The following is a 27,489-nucleotide window of genomic DNA, read 5'->3' as shown; positions in this document are numbered from 1 at the left end:
ACATTATCTGATTCTTAATGGGACATCATGCTGACAAGATAACAGGCCTGAAAGTTCCAAATCAAAATTGATTCTCCAGCTACCCCTTGTCCTATAACTGTATTCTTGCACTATATAACTCCAACACTCGTCAAACAACGTCTTCTGATTTTGAAAAAGCTAACCTTTTAAATGATTACTTCCAAGAGCAGACATACATTGATGACGAAAATATAGAGATACTTAAAATTATCTTGGTCCTACGAATTCTACCACTATTTTAAATGAAATTCATCTTTCTCCGGTAGAAACTGAAGATGTTTTGAAGTCTCTATCAGTCCACAAGGCCGCAAGTCCTGATGGTATAAGTGACAGAATTATAATTGAGGCTTCTCTTGAACTATCTTTTCCTCTTTGTGACCTTTTCAATGCTTCACTCCAATCTTCTACTGTGCCAGCCACATGGAAGGAAGCCCATGTTAGCGCAATCTTCAAGAAAGGTGATGCCACTCTTCCGAATAATTTTCGTCCAATATCACACTTAAACACTATTGAAAAAGTTCTTGAACGCCTCATTTTCAAGCATGTTTATAACCATCTTCATGATTCTCGCTTTCTAACTCCTGTACAGTCTGGTTTCATTCCGGATGACTCCACAGTTAACTTGTTTTCATATACGATAAAGCTCTAGATAATGGTCGTATTTTTCGATATAAGCAAGGCCTTTGACAAAGTCTGGCACAAAGGTTTACTATGTAGACTAAAATACACAGTAATCACAGGTTCTCTTCACATGTGGTTTCAAGATTATCTATTATATACATAGACGTCAACGTGTTGTACTGCCAGGTGTCAAATCGAACTGGGCATGTCTCAAAGCTGGAGTTCCACAGGGTTCAATACTCGGGCCTCTTCTTTTCCTTATCTTATCAATGACATCGTTGATGAAATATCAGATCATGCATCGACCTGTTTGCTGATGATACAAGTCTTTATATTATAGTTCAGCACCGGACATTGCGGCAAATCTTTTCAATCTGAATCCAAACAATTTCATTTTGGGCAGAAAATGGCTTGTTAAATTTAATCACTCCAAATCAGAAGCGCTTTTAGTTTCAAGAAAATGAAATTTTCAACTACATCATCCTCTCGGAATGTTTAACCAGATTATTCCAGAGGTACTCGAACATAAACATCTTGTAGGTGTATTCCTGTCAAACGATTGTTGCTGGCATTCTCATATCAACTACATTGTAGAAAAGGCTTAGAAGAGGATAAACATAATGCATAAATTTAAATTCTCACTTGACTGTCGCTCCCTTGAAACTATATACATTTGTATATTTCTTTCATAAGGCCAATACTCGAGTATGCAGACGTAGTGTTGGGCAACTGTACCAAGTATGAAATGGATCAACTCAACAAAATTCAAAATGAATGTGCTCGCATTGTCTCCGGAGCTACCAAACTTGTTTCCTTGGAAAACCTAAAGAGAGAAGTACCCTGTGAGTCACTTTCCGACAGACGTTACAAACATCGATTTCTTATGTTCTTCAAAATGTAATGTAATCTGACCCCTCTATCCTCTCTAGTTCCTGAGTCAGGTGATACTCGCTACAACCTAAGAAGCTCTGAAAATATCCATGGTGTACCTGCAAGAATATCTTTATATTTCAGTTCTTTTTTGCCTTCCGTTGTACGTGATTGGAATTTATTGAGACCAGATATCCGTAATTTGAAACACTTTCATCATTTAAAAGTAATCTAAATAAAAACAAGCAGTGTACTCCAGCTTATTAATACACCGGAATCAGGAAACTCCAGGTACTCCATACACGACTTCGAACATAACGAAGTGCACTGAATCATCATCTTTACCTAAAAATATTTCTCCTATGCCATTTTGCCAGTGTGAACAGATGGAAACTAATTTCCACTTCTTTTTTGAATGCAGAATTTTTAATCGTTGTCGAAACAATCTTCTTAATAATTTGCGGAATTTCGAAACTGACTTGGATACTGGGTTTGGGCTTGGAAACCCAGACCTCTCTGATCAGGATAACATGACTATATTTACTCATGTACAAGCATACATATCCGAAAGTTACAAAGGTTCTCTTATAATTAGCAACCCTGAGATATTCCCATTTTTCCCACTTTCTCTCTTCTATTCTACCGTTGACTTGTTCTAATTTCTACATTTGTGTGAATACTTTTCTTCTACCATACATTGTCCTCTTTTCATTTTTTACATTCACAACGATTTTTTTTTCATATTTTAAGACTATATTCCTAGCCTCATTACAGTTTTAAGCTCGATATGCTCATACAGTTATATTTTGTCCGCAAAGGAGAGGAATTGTATAAGACTTGTATTTCATTCTCAAGTTATCCTTTCCTGTTTTGCCTTCACTACAGTATGACATATGTACCAGTATATGTACTCTATTTTGAGAATAAATATGTTTAAACTAAAATCGGAGACAGCACACGGCCTTGTCTTAATCCACCCTGTACATTGAACCAATCAGTAGTAAAATAATGAACTCTAACACAAGATGAAACAGAAGAATACAATCATTTAAGAGCAAGAAGCATTTCATGTGTGAAAATTACGGTTCAACAGTGCTTTCCAGGCCCGGTTCTAGACAATTTTCATCGGGGGCGCCAGCTTATTATCGGCAAGATGCATAGAGTGGGGTATGTACGGGAAAGGGTACCCATACTCTCCTGAATTTTTTTTAAAGTAAAAGTATGAAATGGTGCCTTCTGGTGATTTTTTATCTCAATTTTGAGTGCACCTTTGATGAGTATAGTTCACTTCTAGCGGACTTTTGGAGGGGGTAGGCACGATCCCTCTGACTCCGGCCCTGGATCCGGTTTCAATAATTGCCTTTTTCATAAAATGGGCTCATTACTTTTTGCGTATGCCTTTTTTCGACATGTCTATACAATTTTATTTTATGGTAAAAATGACTTTAGCAATTGTCTATCCATTATGCATCTGTCACGTTCATTAACCTTATGAAAGTGTTTTTCGAGTGTTATTAGAATAGATCAATTATTCCTCATCTAACATACACATGCATTGAATGTACAATAGAAACCTAGGTTTAACTGAATCCTAACCTTAGTCAGTATAGAACATACATTCAATGTGTGCGTACTTTAGGAAATGCTTTTATTTTGTTCAACTTTAAGGATTAGATTATGTCGCGCGCACGAATCTCATCTCGTGCTATCAACATCTTATCTCGTACGCACAACTTATCTCGAATGCACGACATCTTATTTCGTGCTCACGACATCTTATTTCGAACGTTCTTGAGCGCACCACATCTTATAACGTGCACACAACATCTTATGTCAGACGCATGACATCTCATCGCGAACGCACGACATTTTATCTCAGGCGAACGACATCTTATCTCGAACGCACGACATATTCTATCATTGTACGACATCTTATCTCGTGCGCTCAACAACCTATCTCAACACGACATCTTACTTGAGCGAAACGACATCTTATCCTCGAACCCCACGGCAATTATCTCGAGCGTACGCCCCATCTTTTTCGTGCGCACGACAACTTATCTCCTGCGCACGGCAGTTTAGTTTATGGAAATTGGCATGGCACACCGCGGCTTTCCATGCCTATAGTTGTATATATGGAGTCGTCCCCCTTTAAAATTTGTAGCAGCTTTTCCCTGAAAACTCCCAGATAATATATTTCCAGAGTCACATAAATTGAAAACCCCACACGAATTATTTTTAAATTTAAAGGCATTGAAAACAACCCACGAAACCAAAATAAATGCAAGCGCGAGTTTTCGTCAATTCTGGTGATGACATTTACCAATATTAATGAATTAAATAGTAAAATGAACACGTATTAAGTTTCTTTTGTGCCTTAGAATCATTGCGTTAATATTTTAATAAAATTAAATTAATTTAATTATGTAAACAATTAATACATTAACAAAACCGTTTAGATTTAATTATTTCAATATTCCGCATACTAAAGTTCCTGACTTTTCTTTATAGGCTTTTACAGTGCAGTATAATAATCCCACGCATTTTATTATCCACTCATGCAAGTCGAGAGATTTCCTGCAGCCATAAGTTCATGTACGCGTGCCCTCACATATACTGAGTACATCAAGAAACGCAACACTTGGTCTACTGTCGATATTTTTCTAAACCTGATAATTGACAAGAAAAGTACACTTACTTGATTTTTGGGGGCGTTTTGATATTGGATGATGATCAGGTTTCTACATGATTTTACAACACAAACTTCAAATATACATGTACAAGGAAAGTATGAAAAAAAATGATGTACTGAACATATTTCCGCACGTACGTTTAAAAATATACATTATTATTATTATTATTATTAATATACCAGATTTATATAGCGCCCTTTTCATGATCAATTTTCACGTTCAAAGGCGCTTTACATAGTTCAAATGCAGCCACACAGGGCGCATAATTCATCCTCTACTAGTACAGACACAGAGCGATCTGACCAGAGGGACAGAGTGAGACAAAGCCCCCACGACAGAGAGATCAGAAATCAGATACAGGCTTGTCCGGCTAACTTAGCCTAGCTCGTTGCGAATAGACAGCCTGGTTCTTTAACGTGCCCAGTGTATAGCACTGATACACGCAAGGATTGCCTGGGTTCCTGACCAGTACACCTCTAGTTAGGTGGGAAACACTGAAAAGCGTTTCTGAAAATTCCCGAGTAGCTGCCGGGGATCGAACCCCCGACCTCAGGATTGGAAGGCCAGTGTGCAAACCACTGAGCTATCCGTCCACCTATACATGTGGACGTATATATTTAGGCATGCACGCACATTCGAGCAGCACTTATACATTTACTAATGTACGTGTAAATTTATACACACACGTATAATTTAACGCACGCATGCGTAATTCTAGGTGCTTGTATATATACGCGTGCACCTACATATTAACCATTGTACGCGTATAATTTTATGCATGCACGCTTTATTCGGAGTGCTTGTATATTTACAATTAACCATGCACATAAGGACGTGCATGAGTAAATTAATATATAATCATTACCTATATAATTATGTATATTTGCACATACTTTTAAAATGAAATAAAGCCATTTATACACTATAGTGTACGAGTAATACAGTTTTGACGTTGGCGTCGCTTCAAGCCGGATATACTTGTTCTATAATAGATATTCTAGCATTACTGCTGTTCTTTTCACTTTTTCGAGGGTGTTTAACAAGAGAGAAAACGTGTGTTTAACAGAGAGATTCTCGCGCTCACGTGCTGTTAAAACACCCACCTTTTCATGATGCGCGTTCCGTGGCAGAGCGTTAACGTATTACGGCCACAAAGGGATAATTCAAAGGGAAATCGACGCCCAAATGAGAAAAAAACGAAGAACAAATGTCGTTTAGGTGGAGTTTATTTATTTATTATATATTTTGCGCTTTTATGCTAAAATAGCGTTAGCGCCTTTTCCCATTTCGTGTAATAAGATATTCAGAATCCCTGGGGTTTTCTGCAGACGTTATAAAAACGGAAAAAAAAACGTGCGTTATCGTAACAAAGAATGAAGGAAGTTGATTTGGCGGAAAAAATTACATGTGATAACAAAAATTTTTCCCCACATTGATTTTATTAAACTTTGCACATTGCTGGGCACAGCCTCGCTTTTTTATTACTTTATTCAACTGATTAATAAATTCAATATGACAAGCACTCGTGTAAAATCCTCTGTTTAAGTGAAACTTGTATTTTGAAATGTGCGCCCACGTAAAGCAGATTTAGACCCAAATGGTACACCATATTTTTTCACGGCATTCTGTTAACCCAGTCATCCTCTACTGTCGCAAGACAGACAGACGAATATGAAAAAAAATGACCTGAAATTGCTTGCTTATATGCCTATGTCAGCAACTTCCTTTCAATTTTCACTATTTATGTAATTAGTTTAAAGAATACAATGAGTGCACGGATGGTACTGGTGAGCAAAAAAATTGGGATCATGTAATGGTTTTTTTTTGGCGGGAAAATACAAAACTGTATTCCAATTTTGTGGACAGGTTTAACGTCAGTTGTTTTATTTAGCGTTCCCCTACTGGACCCAGCACCAACCGATTACGATTCTGCAGATGTTATGAAAAGGAAACATTCACCGCATTTAATTATAAATTCTGAAAAGAATCAAAACAATAACATATTCCTTGGAAAGCGAATCTCGATTAATATTTATATCTAGAACTGCGAAAAGAAAATCAATAAGCTATAGACATTTTCCATGATAACGAGTAGGCTGGTTTCTTATTCCTTATTCCTTTTTCAAATAAGGAATAAGGAACTAGTTCCTTATTCTATTCCTTATTTGGAGAACACTCTGAGGTAAAAGCAGTGTGACAATAATCCTTCCTCTGTTCAGCAGCATAAAATGAACACGCTAGATCATAGCACGAGTGATTAAGATCGAGAAACCGAATAAGGAATAAGGAACTGGTTCCCTATATCTTTTTCAAAAGTCGAATAAGGAATAGAACATAGAAAAATGAAATATTTAAAATCACTTTTAAAAAATCCTTTCAAAAAGTGTATATACATTTCTCGTTATAAATGTTTTAGAGGATTTTAAGCGGATTTTCCCACAGATATGAGAGAGCATGATTTAAAAATAGAGGTGCAAAGTTCGATAAGGTACTGGACTTTTCGGAGACGAAAAGGTAAAGCAGTGAGATAATAATCCTTTAAACGCAGTTTAAACGTTCCCCTGTATAAAAAGAATTTGTTATAATTTGTAGAATTTCGGCGGCAAAGTGGGGTCATTCTTTTTTAATGAAGGTTTGTCCCTCTCAAATTTATTCCAAACCGAAGTATGATATTCCAGTGCTGTGTATATTATTCCTATGTCTTCATCTTATGCTTTCTGTTGGTGTTTTAAAAAAATTTAAAAGACGGACAAAACTAAGAAATAAACATCCATTTACTTTGAAATTTTTTGCTATTTACATGATCGCCAGAATACTGTTAACAAAGTATTTTTCTGGTATTTAGTGTAAAAGCGCATTTTGACGCAGATGCGAATACTTCGACTAACTGCAGACCTGGGGCGCCTGTGTAAAGTACAGACTCCGGTATATACCGAATTCAAACAATTTGAAGAAAGGTATCTTTAATATATATATTTTGTGACAATAGTAATACTAACTCTAACCTTTAGTCAGCATATTATACATATTATACATTAAATGCATGCTGTCATGCAATAATTTCGGTATTTTTTGCTGTGTGCTCCAATTGATGATCAATTCAGGACATGCGCAGAAGACCTTTCCAGCTCTGGCAGACTGCAGTGAGAAACATAGCTAAGAATGACCGTGACATTGAGCGAAAAATGAACAGATGTTGCGATATGCAAGCATCGAATGAGGATTTTATATTTATGCGTTTTCATGCGCCTTGTCAGATTTTTCTGTTGATTTTTGTTACAGTTTTGCATATCACGGCTCATAAATTTATCAGAAATTGATTATAGTGAAGTCTTCAAGCAATCATCGACTGGATACATTTCTTAAAGAGTGCACACCAACGCTTATAACGACGCAAATATTTAGAAATCCATGTGAATGTACACTCTCTTCTTGTAGATAGTCTAAAAGAATTTGAGACAGACTGAAATTTTAATACCCTGACAGAAAAGGCAAGGGTGTCCATAGCTAGTCCTCATTAGTGAATGGCATTTTACGTAATAATATAAACAAAATTAGCGTATTTAAGAATTTTGTTTAACTGACATTATATAAATATCATATGGCAGAGTGTGTGACATTGATATTGTCAACCCGAGGGCAGAATGTCACCCGAGGCGAAAGCCGAGTAGTGACATTCTGTTTCAAGGGTTGACAATATCAATGTCACATACGTTGCCATATGATATTTACTTTATTATACCGAACAAAATTTTGTACATAAAAATGTTTAAAAATGTTTTTAATTCATTTAATTTATAAGAGCTGAAATAAGACTTTCTCGAAACACATCGCAATTAGTCTTAATAGTCATAGATCGGTTGTTTATGATATAAAAGGTGTTTTCAATGCAAAAAAATAGTGAAATTTGAAAATTTTGAATTTGACCATTATTTTGAGAAGATGCCTTTTTCAGCAGCGATTTCTTTGGGTTAAAAAGCCAGTATTTTGTCTCCAGAATGTCAGAAATGCACAAAATGCATCCTTTTGGGTCTTATTCATGCGGAATGAATGATATTTTAGAATCCAAGTGAAAATATGCAAAAGAGTGAAACTTTTACCAAATATACAATAAAAGGCCATAGGGCCAAAATTTAGCCCCGTAAATTGGTAGGGGGTGGCTTCTATTAAATGTCTATATTTCTCTAAAATCTCGAAATTTCACAATGAAACTTTGGGAATATGTTTGGTATTACATCTTTCTTGAAAATAGAAATGAAAATTATGTGTATTTGAAAAGAAACATTTCTATAGGAGTAAAGGTCAGTAATTCGGTCGAAAATGTTGCTTCCGTGGTGTAGTCGAAGAAGCCATAATAAATAGATCCTAATTTTCCCTTTTTTTGCGCAAATTCGTGTAGAACGAGTGCTTTAATCACCGTTTCTCACTACTAGAAGACATTCTGCATGAAATGAGACGGTTTTCATGTTCATACACCCCACATGGCAAGTTTTGCAGATCGAAACCGAAGTAGGTGTTTATTGCGCGGACGGAGGTAATATGCGCCATTTTTAGGGTTGCAGACCACAACTGACTGGCATTTCACTAGGAACTACATAACCCCCTATTTTCTTTTCATTTTTTTCGTTAATTTATGATAGAACCTTCATGAAAAATAGGTGTAGGAAAAAGTGATGTTCTCTAAAGATACGTAAAGACGATATGAAGTTGTCGTTTTTTATATGAAACAAAGAAGGATTTGAATTACTGACCTTTAACCTATTTAACAGTTTCATCTTTAGCGCGGTAATCGCCTGTGTACACATTGAATAGTGACATCACTACTATATGTGTACAAGGGAGGCAATCGTATGGCTAAAAAATTGAAGCAGTTAATTACTCTTGTATGACATTAAAATATCAGCGCGGTCACATGACCTGACAGTCACTTTCGCTTGGTCACGAGTCAAAAAGGTTGAAAATGTTTTTGATAGTCAAAATATCTCTTTCTCGGGTAATGGGATTTTATCATTGTAGACAAAAGAGAGACCTGTATAATAATGAAGTATATTTATAGATAATATACTTAGATTGTAAATTACTTGACACTGTAAATAATGTGAATCTGTTTTAGTAAAAATATTTCATTTCCTTGTACTTTCATTGACCTGTATATACAAAAATGTATCTATAAAGGACATAATGAACAAAACATTTGTGTGGCTTTAACACCATAAATGATGTATCAACGTCTCGATATCTAGCTTACCAACAGAAAGGAAATAGATTTTTCAAAAATCTGCCATGAAGATCCCCCGTTTTTATTTATTTTATTATTCAGAAAATATTTAAGAAGATTTTATTTGGATATCAAGAACTTTGACGGTTCCGTTTTATTCTATATCGACTCTACGGCCATGAAATACATTGAATTTTTTCTCTATTTTCCCCACCCAACTACGGTTATCTCTTTATTCAAGCATTTTCCAAATGAAATAATTTACAAAACGCAACCTGCAAACAATAACATTGGATTTAGCTATATTCTTGAGTCTTGTTATAACATTAATCGTAGTGCGATTATGACAGAAAAGCGGCGATTTCCCTTGAAAAATATATGTGCCGCCAGGGGGGGGGGGGGGGGGGGGGGGGGGGGTCCAAAGGAAATGTGGAGGACGGTTACAAACGGAAGTGACTACTCAGTGTTAAATATGAAGTAATCAAAATGTTGTTCATGCATGGACAAATTAATATAATGAGTCATATGAGGGGGTGACAGTTATATTTTTTGCTTAGTTTTATTGCATATTGTATTTAGAAAAGATAGAAAAGATCTAGACCATTTTCATAGAGAATTTCCTAGAGTCAGCATTATTCTTTGAGAAAATGTCTACATATACGTAATTGCTAAACGGCTAGTTTCATGGGGGCAGGGGGGAGCACTTTTAGAAGATGATGTTTCTCAGAACAGATCATTTTTCTTATATGTAACAAAACACGTCAATACTAAATGACCATATACACTATGTATATGCTTTTCATATCATTGAAATGCTCTTAAGTGGCTGAAGTCTGAATATTTAATGTTTATATTTAAAAAAAGAAAAATGAATTGGTAGAATGTAACCTGAACTCGGAAAAAAATTTTTTTTTTCTCCAAATGAAAGACAGGAGATGTTTTAAAACGTACAGACCTATAAATATCGTCTTATATCTTTTACTTCGAAATTTGTAGGAAAAACCCCCGAACCACCTTAAACCGCGATTAAGGATTATTTTCGAACAGTTTATGACGACTATCTATTTTACATTGTTTTAGAAGATATTACTGTGATAAATTTTTTTCTGTTTCTTTTCCTTATTCGACTTTTTAAAAAGGAATTTGGGAACCAGTTCCTTATTCCTTATTTGATTTTCGATCTCACTTACTCCTATTATGATCTAACGTGTTCAGTTTATACTGTGGATAGTTTTTAACCGCGAATAAGGATTATTTTCTCCTTGCTTGAACCATGTCTTCTCGGAGAAATCCAGTTCCTCATTCGAACTGTTTTTCTATTGCGATTTATACTCTCTCATATCCAAGAAAAATACCACATACATCTTTAAAACAGTTCATGAAGATAATGTATATAAACTTTTTGAAAAGATTTTATTTCGATTAAAGTATTTTCATTTTCTATGTTCTGTTCCTTAGTTGACTTTGGGAAAAAGGGGAAAAGGGAACCGGTTCCCTTTTCCTTGTTCGGGTTTTCCAATTTAAATTATCGTGCTATAATGCAACTTCTTTTTTCATGTGCAGGAGCGTTTTAAACCGCGAGTAAGGTTTATTTTCTCATTGCTTGTACCATCTCGACTTGCAAAAGTCCAGTTCCTTATTCGAAATGTGTTACCCTATGGTCAGTCATTTCCAAGGTCAGCCAATTCTGAACACATTTCCCATGGTTGATCTACGATTCTACGACCCAGGTCAACCAACTATAAAAACTTTTCTAATGGGTTTTAATCTACGGTCCACGACCCGTCCCAAACCCTTTCTGATGGTTGTCTACGATCTACGACCCCGGTCAACCAATTCTGAACGCGTTTCTGATGGTTGATCTACGATCTACGACCCAGGTCAACCAATTCTGAACTCATTTCTGATGGTTGATCTACGATCTACGACCCAGGTCAACCAATTCTAAACCCTTTTCTAATGGTTGATCTACGATCTACGACCCAGGTCAACCAACTCTGACCGCGTTTCTGATGGTTGAGCTACGATCCATGACCCAGATCAACCAATTCTAAACACTATATATTTTTTTTAAATAGACACTAACAGGTTTTGTAGATTTAGTAGTTTTATAAGCGTTTTAAAAACATTTACTTAAATCTCTTTGTCATAAGTTTTGATTATTCTATACATTTATATAATTTTTTTTGATAAGTAGTTTTGATAAATATTTAAATGATTTCTTAAACTTTATTTAGTCTATATTTTTTCGTAAGAATTAAAGGGAGGTAATTACATTCACAGTATTTGTACACTTTTTATCTTAAGTTTAATTTTTATAATTTTGTAATAGTAAATTACATTAAATGTAACAACAGGTTTTATAATTTTACATAGACTTTAATATATTATTGTAATTTTTAACCTTATAGATTGTACAATACGGCTTAAAATATATAGTAGAAAACTGTCACGTTTTGTAAACATTAACTTTTGTTTTCAGAGTCCCATGTATCTTGTGTCTTTGTCATCTGTGCTTTGATCATGGTCTGCAATGAACATGGTCGAAATGTGATGTGGTCATCTATACTTGATAAAAGCAAATAAAGCCGAAACCTTGTATAAAACAGAGTTGTTTATTATTAACTTTTCTAGTGGTTGATCTAGGACCCAGGTCAACCAACTATAAAATCTTTTCTAATGGTTGATCTACGAGCTACGACCCAGGTCGACCAATTCTAAACACTTTTCAATTGGTTGATCTACGAGCTACGACCCAGGTCGATCAATCCTGAACACTTTTCTAATGGTTGATCTACGAGCTACGACCCAGGTCGACCAATTCTGAACACTTTTCTAATGGTTGATCTACCCAGCTACGACCAGTCGACCAATTCTGAAACTCATTTTTAATGGTTGATTACGATCTACGACCCCGGTCAACCAATTCTAAAACCTTTTCTAATGGTTGATCTACGATCTAAAGACCCAGGTCAACAATTCTAAACACTTTTCTAATGGTTGAAACTACGATCCTTTCGACCCAGGTCAACCAATCCCGAACCCTTTTCTGATGGTTGATCTACGATCTACGACCCGGTCAACCAATTCTGAACTCATTTTTGATGGTTGATCTACGATCTCGACCCAGGTCAACCAATTCTGAACACTTTTCTAATGGTTGATCTACGAGCTACGACCCCGGTCGACCAATTCTGACTCATTTCTGATGGTTGATCCACGAGCTACGACCCAGGTCGACCAAATTCTGAACTCATTTTGATGGTTGATCGACGACTAGACCCGGTCGCCAATTCTGAACACTTTTCTAATGGTTGATCTACGAGCTACGACCCCGGTCGAAACCCAATTCTGAACTCATTTCTGATGGTTGATCTACGATCTACGACCCAGGTCAACCAATTCTAAAAAACTTTTCTAAAGGTTGACTAAAGATCTACGACCCAGGTCAACCAATCCCGAACCCTTTTCTGATGGTTGATCTACGATCTACGACCCGTCAACCAATTCTGAACTCATTTCTGATGGTTGATCTACGATCTACGACCCAGGTCAACCAATCCCGAACCCTTTTCTGATGGTTGATCTACGATCTACGACCCAGGGGCCCGTTTTATCATCGAGGTCGGTCGTAAGGCCGGTCGCATCGTAAGACAGATATTTAAGATTTTTTCTGCGACTACGGCCGAACCGTTTTATGAACACGGTCGTACATCTTCGGTCGCAGCTAAGACTGTTTCCGTCGTACGACCTAAAAACAGTGATGCAGTCTGAAATGTAAACATCCGGGTCACGTGACTTATGTCAAAAATCGTCTGTATCTAGATGACAAGATGTCCGCTACAAAAGTAAAAACAAGCAGAAAGAGTAATTGGCAAGTAAACGAAGTCAGCGTCCTTGTCAACGGATGCACAGACAATGTGTCTACCATTTATGGTAGGCACGGAGACACAAGTGAAAAGGAAAAGGTGCAGTTCTGGAGGGATATTTGTGAAAGGTTTATTTTTCATTTCGTATTTCCGCGTCTTTCTATATTTCTAAAGTACTGTGACTGATCCTATTGTTGACAAAGACATTCGTTAGCTGAACAAATTTTTTTTTTTATTCAACGTCGCACCAGCACATGATAGGTCATATGGCGACTTTCCAGCTTTAATGGTGGAGGAAGACTCCAGGTGCCCCTCTTGCCATCACACCAGCGGGCACCTGGGTAGAACCCCCGACCTTCTGTAAGCCAGCTGGATGGCTTCTTCTCTGTAAGCCAGCTGGATGGCTTTTCACATGAAGAATTCAACGCCCCGAGTGAGGCTCAAACCCACATCGATGAGGGGCAAGTGATTTGAAGTCCAGCGACCTTAACCACTCGGCCACGGGGGCCCCCTTATCTGAACAAATGCTTTTAAAATGCGTCATACTGTATAGATATAATAACTGCCTTTTGACTGTCGCCGTCCCTTCACGTCTTAGAAGGATGACCACTTAAAAATATCGTATAATATACATACATGGATATCTATAATATATACTGGTTTGCGACCCAGAATTTCGGACAACCCAGAAATTCGGACAGTCGTGTAAGTACATATCCTAAAATAAGTCATCCTGATAAGACAAATGAGTAAGGCTACAATTATAAGGATTACAGTAGTGTTGTGCAAATAATTTCTTAATACAATGCAAGTTTAGGTTTAGCTAGTTTCAGATGGCCAGTCTTGGGCTTGTGTCGACACCCGCCCAATGAAATAGCCAGCCGGTGTCTCATTGAACCAAATAAGTCTGTAGGCTACCACATATGCTACCACATATGTTTTATATTTTTCTTTCCCTTTTTAAAACTATCATGGTTTACCACAACATGCAAAAATTTAAAATCAATAAATAGCTGCCTGCATGCTAATCTTCAAAAGACGAAGGTTCGAGATCTGAATCGAGAGAAGAGGCATACTGATTTCTTCATTTGCAAATGCTGTAATTTGTGTTTGTGAACACAAACACTGTTCAAATAGATCTACAAATGACTGATGAATTATAGAATTATGTAATCAGTTATAATAAAAACAAACTTGAAAGTGTCATGTATAATAAATACAAGACAAGACAAGACAAGACAAGATAGGTTTAATTTTAAGTCAACAAGGCATATAAGATATAACAAAACAACATAAGCTCTGACTGAGTTTTTAACTGACTACACTAGCTGACTTTTGTTTTTTTTTACAATTAAACCAATTATTATTATACCATACAAAAATATAAAAATACTATAATATAATATTATTATTATACAAGGGCTTGGCGCAAAACTATTGTATCTTGTTCTTTATTTATATATACTTACAATGGTTTTGCACCAAGCCCTTGTATAATAATAATATTATATTATAGTATTTTTATAATTTTGTATGGTCAGATTTATAAGTAGATAAATACTGAGTTTGACCTTCAGTTTGTACCCAATGCACTCATTTAATATCGGACCTTTAATATTTTCTTCCAGAATTAACAGTATTGGAGGGTCAGACAGGTCGGTAGAGGAGGTCACAGATGAAAAAATGGAAGGATTTGAAGGTATACTCTTTGAATTTCATTTCATGATCTAAAAATTGATGAGGAATTATAAAATACAGAAAATCTCTGCGGGGTCAGTCTTATTACAAAAGATCTATTTCTTTAGCTCTTTGTTCCTCATTTAATAATTTACTCAACTATATATAGTAACCATACAGTGGATCCCAGTTTAAACCCTCATCTAGAATTACAAGTTTCAACTTCCTGTGTGAAACTGATTCAGCTAACTGGGCTGGCAATAAAATATATGTTTTATATATTTTTGTTAACATTTATATTTCAAACATCATTACAATGTCTTATGTAGAGTCAGACAAAGAAGAAGGAGCAGATCAGGAGGAAGGAAATGGGGAAGACAGGTGGAGGTGGGGCAGTGAATTCACTGAGAGATTGGGAAGAGAAGGTATCAAAGATTGGTAACTTATAATTTTAAGAAGTGTTTCATTGAGGAATCCTTGAGGATGCTTATTTTTTCTTGTATTTTAATATTAATGATAATTGGAGAATAATATTCAAAAGCTAGAAACAAATCACCAACATTATTACAATAGCTGAAAGGAGCTAAGGTACAATTATTGAGAAGGAAATTTGAAGTTTCTGTAGTCTTAACTTAACACCTTTTAAAGAATTTTATGATTGTACTCCATTCTTTCTGCTTATTTCCAGATAATATCAGTAATACCTTCTGCCGTAATAGATGGACTCAATGATGGACAGGACATTAAATTCAAAAAGAATGCTGAAGGTTGTAGCATTTGAACAGCTTTGAATTTTTTTTTTCAAATAAAGGAATATAGATAACAAATCATATGTTGCAGTGTGTAAATTAAAAAACTCCTTTACTGGTAAAGGGTAAATTAAAAATGCGCCGCGCCATGAGAACAACAACATAGTGGCTTTGTGACCAGCATGGATCCAGACCAGCCTGTGCATCTATGCAGTCTTGTCAGGCTCCGTGCTGTTTGCTAACAGTTTCTCTAAATTGCAATAGGCGTTAAAAGGGAATAGCATGGATCCTGACCAGACTGCGCAGATGCACATGCTGGTCTGTATACATGCTGATCGCAAATCCACTATGTTGGTTTTCTCATGGCGTGGCTCAAATATTTCATTTGGTATTTTGTTATTGTCTTGACAATTGTCACATAAAACAAACCCATCTTAATTAAAACAACTTTATAGGTGCAAGTTTGAAAGTACTAGAAAATAGAACTGCACTAAACCCCTTCGGAGTATATTCAGCTGAAAAACATTATTTCAAATTAACAGGAAGCATTTGCATTTACTTTTATTTTATAGTATGAAATTTAATTTACAGAGTATACAGATGGTTTAACTTGTGTTTGTGGTCACCAAGATTAAACATCCATTCATCTTTATCAATCGATGATACTGTTATTATGTTTTATGTCACTTTTTTAAGAAGCAAATTGTATAAGTTGCCACTTTTTAATCTTAATACAGGTTTAACTATAGATATACCCTTTTCATTTCTATTTAAGTTACATGTTGTAACTGTTTCATCTTTGCACTCATTCAACATACTTAAGAGGATTTCGTCTAATAATCAGAAAGCTGAATGAGAATTGCATTATATCACATGAGTTTGAAATTCTACCAATAAGAAAGACTTCATATATATGTAAAAGTATACACAACTTCAAAAAGGTTTCTTCGATATTTCGATTCCAAAGTTTAGACATTTAGTTAGCCTTCATTAGGGAATAAAATGTCTGCATACAGTAAAAACACAGGTCATTATTAAGTGATGTATAAAGTGTTTATTTTGTATAAAGTGGGTATATATTATTTTCTTGATGACAGTCTTCCATGGTCTTATTGGCTGAATTTCAAACTCCTGTGATTATAGTATATATTAAGAACTGAAATAGACTGAATTATATATCTTTGTCTGTCATTCACTGTAAGAGTAAATATTTATTACCCACTATCAATAGGTGTCGGGGAAACATGTGTGCAACCAAGTACGAGTGAGACCGTTGTGCAGGTGGAGGGGGAGGAGACAGTGGTAATCCACCCAAGTACTATTCATGTACAGGTATCTATATAATGTTATCAAGGGCTGTCCTTTGATTGAGAAATGGCTAAAAGTTAAAAGTACATATTATTTAGTTCAGATGCATGCAAGCAGAAAAATGTCAGGTGGAAATGAAGTCCTTATGAAATCCCCAAAAATTCAGCTATGTTCACACTTTAGTTTGTCTGTTAAGGATTAGAAAGCAATGGTACAAAATGCCCAAACAAAAGATGAATTATTTAAAGTTTTAAGGGCCCATTCAACATATGTGGCGTCTCATTCAAGAGACACAATTTCTTCTTTTACATGTCAGTGTTTATATATAGGTATAGCACCTATATATGAGACATTTTTCAGTATCTTGCAAATTGAGTTAACATGTCTGATAATAAAATTTGACGTCATAGCTTGTTAATGTAAAACTGTGGGAAAAATAATTCCATCCCGAAAAAACTGATCTCTATGAAAGAGGATTCCATCTGATAAGGACCTAATATCATTCCATTTTCTTGGAATTCATGCAATAACTTAACAGTCTGGATCTTCCTAATGTCCTTTTTTGTAAAAGACACATCTGAATGAAAAATGCTTGTATTGCAGGTTGAAAGCAGGAAAGAAGTTGTAGATGAAGTGAGAGACAGCAAGAAGAGGAAAAGGTATTTTTACTTTTTAACAAACTATCAGTGACTTCGAGGGGTTTATTGTCTAATTTACCACAGTTAACTAATGAAGCATCTGAACTCTAAACCTTGGTAAATGAGAGGATAAATCACAAGAAGGCCTTGATTATTTTCATTCTGACATGCTCATTGACATACCTTAATAAATATTATGCTGGACTTTATTTTCCTGCGGATAAATGTAATATAGACGTCATGTGGCAATTTGACATCATAATTGATGTCATAATGTTCTCTTACGGGTCTGCGCATATGGACCTTGTATGTAAAATAGGTAAAACTAGAGTTGTCACAGGAGTGACGAATTATACTCCCACAATATGACATTGTCACAGAACTAAGCGGTTTTTAGGCCGAACTTGCTTGACCTTTGATCTACTGACCACAAAATCATTAGAGGTCATCTGCTATTTATGATCAACCTCCCTATAAAGTTTCATGATCCTCCGCCAACGTTCTCAAGTTATTGTCCATAACAGGTTTAAATGACCTTTGACCTTTTGAACTCAAAGTCAATATGGGTCATCTGCTTGACATGACCAACCTCCAGATTAGGTTTCTTGATACTAGTCCCAAGCATTCTAAAGTTATTGTCTGAAAGTTGTTTAAATGTTCCTGGTCACTGTGACCTTGACCTGTGACCTACTGACCTCAAACTCAATAGGTGTCATCTGCTAGTCATAACCAACCTCCCTATCAGTTTTCATGATCCTAGGCCCAAGCATTCTCAAGTTATCTTCCAGAAACTGTTTAACTGTTCCAAGTCACTGTGACCTTGACATTTGACCTACTGACCTCAAAGTATAACTTGACCTGTATTTCATGATGTTACACATGTGTACCAAAATTTATGATCCTAGGCCCAAGCATTCTCAAGTTATCATCCGGAAACCATTTAACTGTTCCGAGTCACTGTGACCTTGACCTTTGACCTACAGACCTCAAAGTCAAACCTGACCTGCATTTCAGTTTATGATCCTAGGCTCAAGCGGTCTAAAGATATCATCCGGAAACCATTTAACTGTTCTGAGTCAATGTGACCTTGACCTTTGACCTACAGACCTCAAAGTGGAACTTGACCTGCATTTCATGATGTTACACCTGTGTACCAAAATTTTTGATCCTAGGCCCAAACGTTCTCAAGTTATCATCCGGAAACCACTTAACTGTTCCGAGTCCCTGTGACCTTGACCTTTGACCTACGGACCTCAAAGTAGAACTTTACCTGTATTTTTTGATGTTACACCTGTATACCAAAAATATTTAAATTGGTCAAGCCTTTCTTGAGTTATCATCCATAAACCATGCAAAACCAACAGGCCGACCGAGCGCCAAGCTCACTCCTATATACCACCCCCAAACTTTGTTTTGTGGGGGTATAATCATGAGAATTTAAGGCTGTATCAATAAAGAATACACTGAATATGAACTTAACTACATTGTAGCTAGGACATCTTTTAGGGCCTTATTGTTGAAATCTGTTTGAGAGAAATAAACTTAGTGTTGCATTTGAAAGTTGGCTATGTCATTAAGATATGATTATCTTTTGTAGTGTTTACTTAAAGGTGGATAATCAGATTTTGGCCATGTAACGGATTTGTTCGAAACTTTAGCATCTGATCATTTACACTCATTTACGTTCACTTAACACTTAATACAAATTAGCTTTTCACTGGAGGTATTTTTAAAATTTCATTTTCCTATCCTGGTTGCCCAACCAAGATAGAGTTATTTTATCATAAGTATAAATTTGATAAACATACTTTGCCGAAGGAAATGTATAAATATTAGACATATTGTAATATATTTGTAAAATATTTGCATTAAAAATTATGTATTTAGATGGAATTCATTAGAAACGCGTTTGAAAAATTATTATTACCTCCCTTTGCCTATCTTGGTTGCGCAACCAAGATAGATTGGAAATAAATGAATTCAGAAGCTACACACAGCTTTTAAACTTGCATTTTGATTCAGATTGTTCAATAGTTGATATGTCTATCAAATGCAAATGTAAAACTAGACATTGTATCGAAATAAAAAGAAATACCAGCTTTTTATATACTTTCATATTAAAGGGGTAGTAATTACAAAATTTTATAAAAATAATAAAATATACATTTCAAATAGGAATCTAACTCTTTGTAATCGGTCTTTTTGTTTCCTTAAATAATTCTCTACCAGAGTATACAAAAAGTAAAAATGTCATTAAATGTTGTTTAAATGTGATTGACCACCTTTAAGTTGTTTCTTGTTTTATTTCATTAGATCATTGACTGAGTTAGAAAAGGCTCAGTTAAACTTCTATGAAGAAATCACTGCACTTTGCAGAAGTCAGAGGAAGGTTGCAGAGCAGCAAGTGAAAACCCTTGCTGTGCAAGAGGAGTTTTTTAAGTTAGCAACCAAGACACTGGCAGAAAAGAATGATTTGTCCGGCATCCTGGATCTTTTTACAGAACAGTAAGTTTACTGTACTTTAAATGTCACAATTCATTAATATTTATAAGGTTAACAATAAGCATTATTATACCTCTCTTTTGTCTACAATGATAAAATCCAATTACCCAATACAGAGATATTTTGACTACCAGAAACATTATTTTCAACCTTTTTGTCATGTGACCAAGTGAAAGTAACTGTCAGGTCATGTGACCACACTTACATTTTGAATGTTGTATAAATTATTTTACCAGAAACATAGAATTGTTTAGGCTTTACAATGTTAGATTTGAAATAAATGATACTAAGAAGTTGATATTCAAATTGAAAAAGACTACAACATGCAATTTTCAAATTGATTATCATTTTTCAAAAGAATTTTCACCCATTGATATTGAAGGAAATCCCGATTTAAAACAATTTTTGTCTTAATCTATGAAAATTTTGTATTGAGCAGAAATGGATATCGACAAATTTCAACATGTTGATAGCAAAATATGATATCAACAAAGGAAAGCGTGTGATCAGTGACAAAATTACATTATAGCTAGCCTGATATCAAATCTTTATAAACAGATCTTTACCTTGTATTCATAGTTTTATGCAACAACAGTAATTTCAAATTATTTCATTTCCTTTGATTTAAAACACACAGTTTTATATCTATCAAGTCACATTCACACACTGTTTAATTCCGTTCTTTAGATTTGCATGAAATGTGCAATTAAGTCGCAAGCATTTATGCCGTATTTAAAAAAAGTACAAAAAAGAGATTTTCAACACTATGTTCTTTTTTTCTTGTTTACTTCAGATAACAGAGGACAGCATATAAAGGAGGATGAAATTTCATGTACACAGTTTAAAACTGAGATATTGTAAAGTAAATCTTGTAGCACTTATTTACTTTGTTGTTTCTTAATGGTTTCAGCACATTTCTGTCTACCAGTGAAGGCAGAGGAATATAGCTGTGGCTTTGTCTGGACTGCCAACTTTTCATCCACCCAAAACTATATCAATTACATGATGTGGAGTAATTATATAAAACATGGTAGAATTTGAAATTTAAACTCAGCATAGGGAAACGCTTGTCAAAATTGTATTAGTACGACAAGAGGTATAGTCCTTTGTTCATGTAAATATCATTGTGGTTTAAACCGTTTTTCTGTCCTTCCAAGTAAGAATAGGAGGATTTCAATTAAACTTGGTAGAAATGTAAGTTGCTGCAGGGCAATGCTTCCCTGCACTTTCTTTCAGATTTGCTAAGGAAGTTTTATAACCATTTTAATTGTACATAAGCATATAATTAAATAAACCTTTCCCATACTAAAATTCTTTAATATGCTTGTCCAGCTTTCAATTTTGACAGAGTTATTAACAGTGAAAATGAATGCTTACCTAAATAAACTGACTCAACAGAGCAGATTATGTTCAGAATACACGAATGTGCAGTCTTATCTTGATCTGCACTGGCTGCAAAGTCAGAACCAATTATGTCCAGCATGATGAAGGTAAATACATTTGTAGTCAGTTTAATAAGTGTCTGGATTCATAACATTTTTGAATTACAATGAAACATATTGGAAATAAAAACTGCTATATGAGGAACCTTTATCATGGTATCTGCTAAAAAAGGACTGATACAAAAATTTAACCAAGATGCAACGCTGATGCTGACATAGCTCTACTTATTCTTCGAGTAGCCGAGCTAAGTTTACTATTATCATTGATAGAAAAACTGCCACAGTTCAAATAACTGAATACACTTCAACTTTAATAATTAAAAACAAAACATTGTGCATGTGTTTTTTATCCTATTATTTTGTCCATTTCAACATATAAACAATACAATTCAATATGTTTATTTTGGCATCAAATATTGTTTAGTTAATACCACATATGAAATATTGGTGTGCAAACAAAAAGAACTATATTCAGATGTAAATAGATGGTAACAGATGTACCATGAAATTCAGAAAGTGAAAAATAGTTACAATTTATAAATACAGTTTTATCAGATGTTGGCTGGATCTCAATGAAACCAAAAAATGACATGGTTACAAAATTTTTCAAAATTATCAATCAATTTTGTTGACATTTACAACTTACATACTTATAAAGAAACTTAACTTATTTTCAGTTGTCGTAGGCACTAAGAATTTTACTAGTAAAAACAAGTGAATGAAGTATTGCCATGCAATACAAAGTCCCCTACTGGAAAATGACTATAAATATCTCAGCTGTAATAACCTAAAATTTGAAAGTAACATCTATGTTGTACCACAGAAAAGTGGTCTTGGTTTTTTCTAACGGTCAATTTTAAAAAAGTTACAACAAAGGGAAGTAATTCTAAAGAAGGAACCTGCGCATGACACTTCGCCTCATGATGATGTACAATTGTGCCAATATACATCAAAATCCCTCCATGCATGAAGAAGAAATGCTTAAGACAAATTCATTTTTATTTCTGACATTTGACCTCTAAGTGTGACCTTGACCAAAGACCTAGGGCCTGGGGTTTGCGCATGACATGTTGTCTCACCCAGGGAAGTATATTTCCCAACTGATATTTAAATCCTATTTTGCATGACAAAGTTATAGACCGGACAGGAAAGAAATCCTATTGATTTTTTATCTCAAACTGTGACTTTGACCTTTGAGCTAGGGGTCCAGATATTGCGCATGACATGTCGTCTCATCATAAGGAACATTTGTGCCAAGTAACATTAAAATCCCTTCATTGATGGCAAAGTTATGGACCGGACAGGAAAAAAGCCCTGTTGACCTCTTGACCCCTAACTGTGACCTTGACCTTTGAGGCAGGGGTCCACATTTTGCGTATGACACGTCGTCTCATCATGGGGAACATTTGTGCCAAGTGATATTAAAATCTCTTCATAAATGACAGAGTTATGGACTGGACACGAAACAGACCCTTTTCATGCCATGTTAATATTTGACTGTCAAGTGTGACCTTGACCTTTGAGCAAGGGGTCTGAAAGTTGTGCATGACACATCATCTTATTAAGGTAGTTCTGCACGTTTGATAAACCGGAAGTGATGGCGTAACGTCATTTTTCCGGAAAATGTAGAATATAGACTGGATTCGGCGTACGGAAATGAAAATCATTTTATGGGTTAATCGCAACCTGTGAGTAAATTTATTAGTGGCTCTGTTGCTATATTTCTAAAGTCGAAATATGATATTAAAACATATCACACGTTAAATAATTCAAAATAATTTCTTAAAATTAGCGTGAAATGTCTGGTTTACTTTAATCATGGTCAAATATCTCAAAAATAAGAACACGGACTTATACATTTTATATCATCAAATCATAGGCCATGTCTTTATTTACAATTGTGAGAAGTTTCATCAAAATCTACATTGCAGAAAAATGTCTATACACGAAAATGTTATGAATGTTATGATTTTCCCATAGACTCCCGTTATGGAGTATTTTGTGAGGTCCCTATTTTTCAAATCAGTCTAGCAAAAAATCAAACACACGACCCTATCTTTTTATTTGCTGAATTTTCTAGGTATATTCTGAAGTTTTTGAAAATCAGAGTTTAATCAAATTCTACATTGTAGAAACAATTTCGATAAAAACGTGCAGAACTACCTTAAGAGGTACATTTATGCCAAGTAATATTAAAATGATGCTGAACAACTATTTTAAGTTTGAATCAAATCTATTCAGTAATAGAGGTAAGAGTGAAAGTGCACCAAAACTTTAACCTGAAATTGTAAGTAAAAAGGGGGAATAAATCATGAAAAAACGGAGCCAGAGTTATGCACCTTGTGTCATATGATGTGGGTGATGATGTTGGTTTGAATCAAATCCATTCAGTAATAACAGAGATAGAGGAAGTGCATCAAAACTTTAACCTGAAAATCTAAGTGAAGAGGGGGATAATTCATGAAATATTGGTGCCAGAGTTATGGCCCTTGTGTCAGATGATGTGGATGATGATGAGGAATAAGTATTTCAAGTTTGAGGTTAGAGACCACCAACTGTTTTCCAATAGACTTACATTGTAACATTATGGCGTGTACGGCCTTCCATACATCGAAACATGTATATCTAATTACAAGTTTTTCAAGAACTATCCTAGTTCTACCAAAATATCGGACGAAAAACATATGAATAGTGATACTTTATTTAAGTAATTTTCGTGTGAATGAGATGACCACCTTTTTTTCAATACACATAAAATGTAGCAAATTTTGTCAAAATGTATAATAAAATACTGTAAATGCAGTGAAAAAATATCAATTTTGAAAAAATAATCACTTCCTGGGTTTGTTTACATGACTGACCAATCAGAACGCACACACGTTACCTTATTCCCAGGTATACATTTACCTCATTCCCAGTAAGTTCCCTGTACTTTTTTGAATTGGTGGTCTCTGACCTTGAATCAAATCCATCAAGTAATTACAGAGATAAGTGGAAAAAAGAGAAAGTGCACCAAAACTTTAACTAAGGTGGGGACGCGGAAAGACGCCGACGCCAGGGCGAGTAGGATAGCTCTCCTTATACTGCGTATAGTCGAGCTAAAAATCCCTTCATGGATGACAGTTATGAACCGGACACGAAATTGCGGGCGGACGGACGGATGGAATGACGGAAAAGCGCACTCCTATAGTCCCCGAAACTGGTTTTCAACCAGTAGGGGACTAATAATTACAATTAATTGTTGTAATGGTACAGATGAGATTAAGAAAGTGGCCCAGTTATCCGTCTTCTAGCCAAAACGCTCAATGAGGTGCTGCCGATAAGCAACAGCATTTAGATCTGCAGTATTTGCAAGCACCTCCTCCTGTCTGTCAACAATGACTTGGTTGATATCTGGCAATGGAATGTTTCTTTCTAAACAGAAGTTATGTAGTCTTGAACAAGCCGTTACAATCTAGCAACTCTTTCCAGGGCGTTTGTATAAAACTCCTCCAGTTCTGTGCAAACATCTGAAGGATAAAAACTTATCTTACATACTTACAAAGATATTAGTGGACTTTATATACCTAATTTGCATACAAAATATCAATTTCTGATCGAAAGTAAATTTTGTAAGTTTTATGATTTACATCTGGTGTAAGATAATTGAAAATCTTGAAATTTTACTACCAAGTTAACAAGTAATTCAATGCATTTCTGCATAGTTACAAAGAAGCAATTAAGTAGCATTTTCTATACAACCATAAACAGGTAAACCAGACCTAAGTTGCACGGAAATTCCTCTACAGGTTTTAGGACTGGGCTTTAAAACGAGTATCTTAAATATAATACGCCCCTTGAGGCGTATAAAAGGGAATCGGGATCTTTATAATGGTGATACTAGTTGTGTGCAAGTTTGTTTAAAATCAAATCATAAATGAAGGTGCTATTGTTGAGACAAGGTCAAAATAGCTAATTTTGGCCCTTTCAGGGGCCATAACTCTGGAACCCATTATGGGATCTGACGGTTTAAAGAAAGGAACCAAGATCTTATATTGACACAAGTTTAGTGAAAGTTTGATTAAATTAAATTTAGAAATGAAGCTGTTATTGTGCAGACAAGGTCAAAATAGCTAATTTTGGCCCTTTCAGGAGTCATAACTCTGGCACTCATAATGAGTTCTGGCCAGTTCAAGAAAGAAACTAAGATCTTATGGTGATACAAATTGTGTGCAAGTCTGGTTAAGATAAAGTCATAAATGAAACCACTATTGTGTAGACACGAAATTGCGGATGGATGACGGACGAAGGGTGATCACAAAAGCTCGCCCTGTCACTATGTGACAGTTGAGCTAAAAATGGAGCCCATACATTTAAACTGTGACATTGACCTATACCTAGTGATTAAGTTATAGCCTTTTCTGATCCGATCATGTGGTGATAAATGAAAATGGAATAAAAACTGTACTGTTTTTTAGTTTAACATAAATAAGAGTCATTTTTGTCTAGAAAAAGATGCGAACAGATTGACATCTACTAAGCAGTAAACTTATCTTTGTTGAATTTAGATATAATATTAAGTAAAAATAAAAAGTAAAAACCTGAATCTAGATTTTAACATTCCAAATGCTCTTTCAACCACCATCCGGCCACTTGAATGAGCTTGGTTGAACTGAACTTCCTTCTCAGTGGTCGGAGTTGCTACTGGCGTAATGAGGTATTTTCTTAATGGATAACCAGAATCACCTAGGAGGTGACCCAGTTCGTGTCTTTCCAAATGGTCCTGTTGAATAAATAAAAATTGAAGCATGTTATTTTAATTCACTTTTACATAACTTTGAAATGAATGCAAGAATGCACACAAACAAATTCAAATACATAGGTATGAGCTCCAGCAATTTACAACAGCATTATTATTAAGTTCAAGTCTAAAATGACCATTCCTATAAACTTATATTTAGTTAAGGTCATACATTTGACCATAGAATGTTCACAAGCGTCCCTTTGTTTTGAGTAGGTGACCTACTTTTTGACCACACATGACCCAGTTTCACACTTGGACTAAGAATCATCAAGATGAACATTCTGGCTATGTTTCATGAAGATAAGGTCTTAAATGTGGCCTACAGATTGTTACTGAGTTTTTTTCTTTTGACTTAAAAGGGTGACATAGTTCTTGGGCTTAGTTGATCCAATTTCAGAATTGGCATAAGAGTCATCAAGTTAAACATTCTGAATAAATTTCATGAAGATATGGTCATAGATGTTGGCCAATTCTGAACACTTTTCTAATGGTTGATCTACGATCTACGACCCAGGTCAACCAATTCTAAACACTTTTCTAATGGTTGATCTACGATCTACGACCCAGGTCAACCAATCCCGAACCCTTTTCTGATGGTTGATCTACGATCTACGACCCAGGTCAACCAATTCTGAACCCTTTTCTAATGGTTGATCTACGAGCTACGACCCAGGTCGACCAATTCTGAACTCATTTCTGATGGTTGATCTACGATCTACGACCCAGGTCAACCAATTCTGAACACTTTTCTAATGGTTGATCTACGAGCTACGACCCAGGTCGACCAATTCTGAACTCATTTCCGATGGTTGATCTACGAGCTACGACCCAGGTCGACCAATTCTGAACACTTTTCTAATGGTTGATCTACGAGCTACGACCCAGGTCAACCAATTCTGAACTCATTTCCGATGGTTGATCTACGATCTACGACCCAGGTCAACCAATTCTGAACACTTTTCTAATGGTTGATCTACGAGCTACGACCCAGGTCGACCAATTCTGAACTCATTTCTGATGGTTGATCTACGATCTACGACCCAGGTCGACCAATTCTGAACATTTTTCTGGTGGTTGATCTACGATCTACGACCCAGG

At 35.4% G+C, this 27,489-nt stretch overlaps 1 protein-coding gene and 1 long non-coding RNA gene across 3 annotated transcripts; one reads left to right on the top strand and one right to left on the bottom strand.

The window, feature by feature from the left end:
- Positions 1-13,165: 13,165 nt before the first annotated feature.
- On the top strand, positions 13,166-21,047 carry LOC123551961 (uncharacterized). Of its 2 annotated transcripts, none has more exons than XM_053540442.1 (8): positions 13,166-13,420; positions 14,921-14,991; positions 15,299-15,394; positions 15,658-15,736; positions 16,950-17,050; positions 17,630-17,685; positions 19,978-20,169; positions 20,960-21,047. In XM_053540442.1, exons 2-8 carry the CDS (start codon positions 14,968-14,970, stop codon positions 20,961-20,963), a joined length of 552 nt encoding a protein of 183 aa, XP_053396417.1. In that variant the 5' UTR covers positions 13,166-13,420; positions 14,921-14,967; the 3' UTR covers positions 20,964-21,047. The 2 variants fall into 2 exon arrangements, with proteins under 2 accessions (XP_053396417.1, XP_053396418.1); XM_053540443.1 differs by lacking the exon at positions 13,166-13,420 and adding an exon at positions 13,847-13,997.
- Positions 21,048-21,945: 898 nt separating this feature from the next.
- Positions 21,946-26,366, bottom strand: LOC123565294 (uncharacterized). The gene is made up of 2 exons (XR_008370495.1): positions 26,189-26,366; positions 21,946-25,117 (listed from the first exon to the last, which is right to left on the bottom strand). It is a non-coding gene; the product is annotated as an uncharacterized LOC123565294 (long non-coding RNA).
- Positions 26,367-27,489: the final 1,123 nt, after the last annotated feature.

Source organism: Mercenaria mercenaria, chromosome 4 (assembly GCF_021730395.1).
Source record: "Mercenaria mercenaria strain notata chromosome 4, MADL_Memer_1, whole genome shotgun sequence".
NCBI classification, from domain to species: Eukaryota; Metazoa; Mollusca; class Bivalvia; order Venerida; family Veneridae; genus Mercenaria; species Mercenaria mercenaria.
The sequence above is the reverse complement of the archived record's forward strand: the minus strand, read 5'-3'. Positions and strand labels throughout refer to the sequence as shown.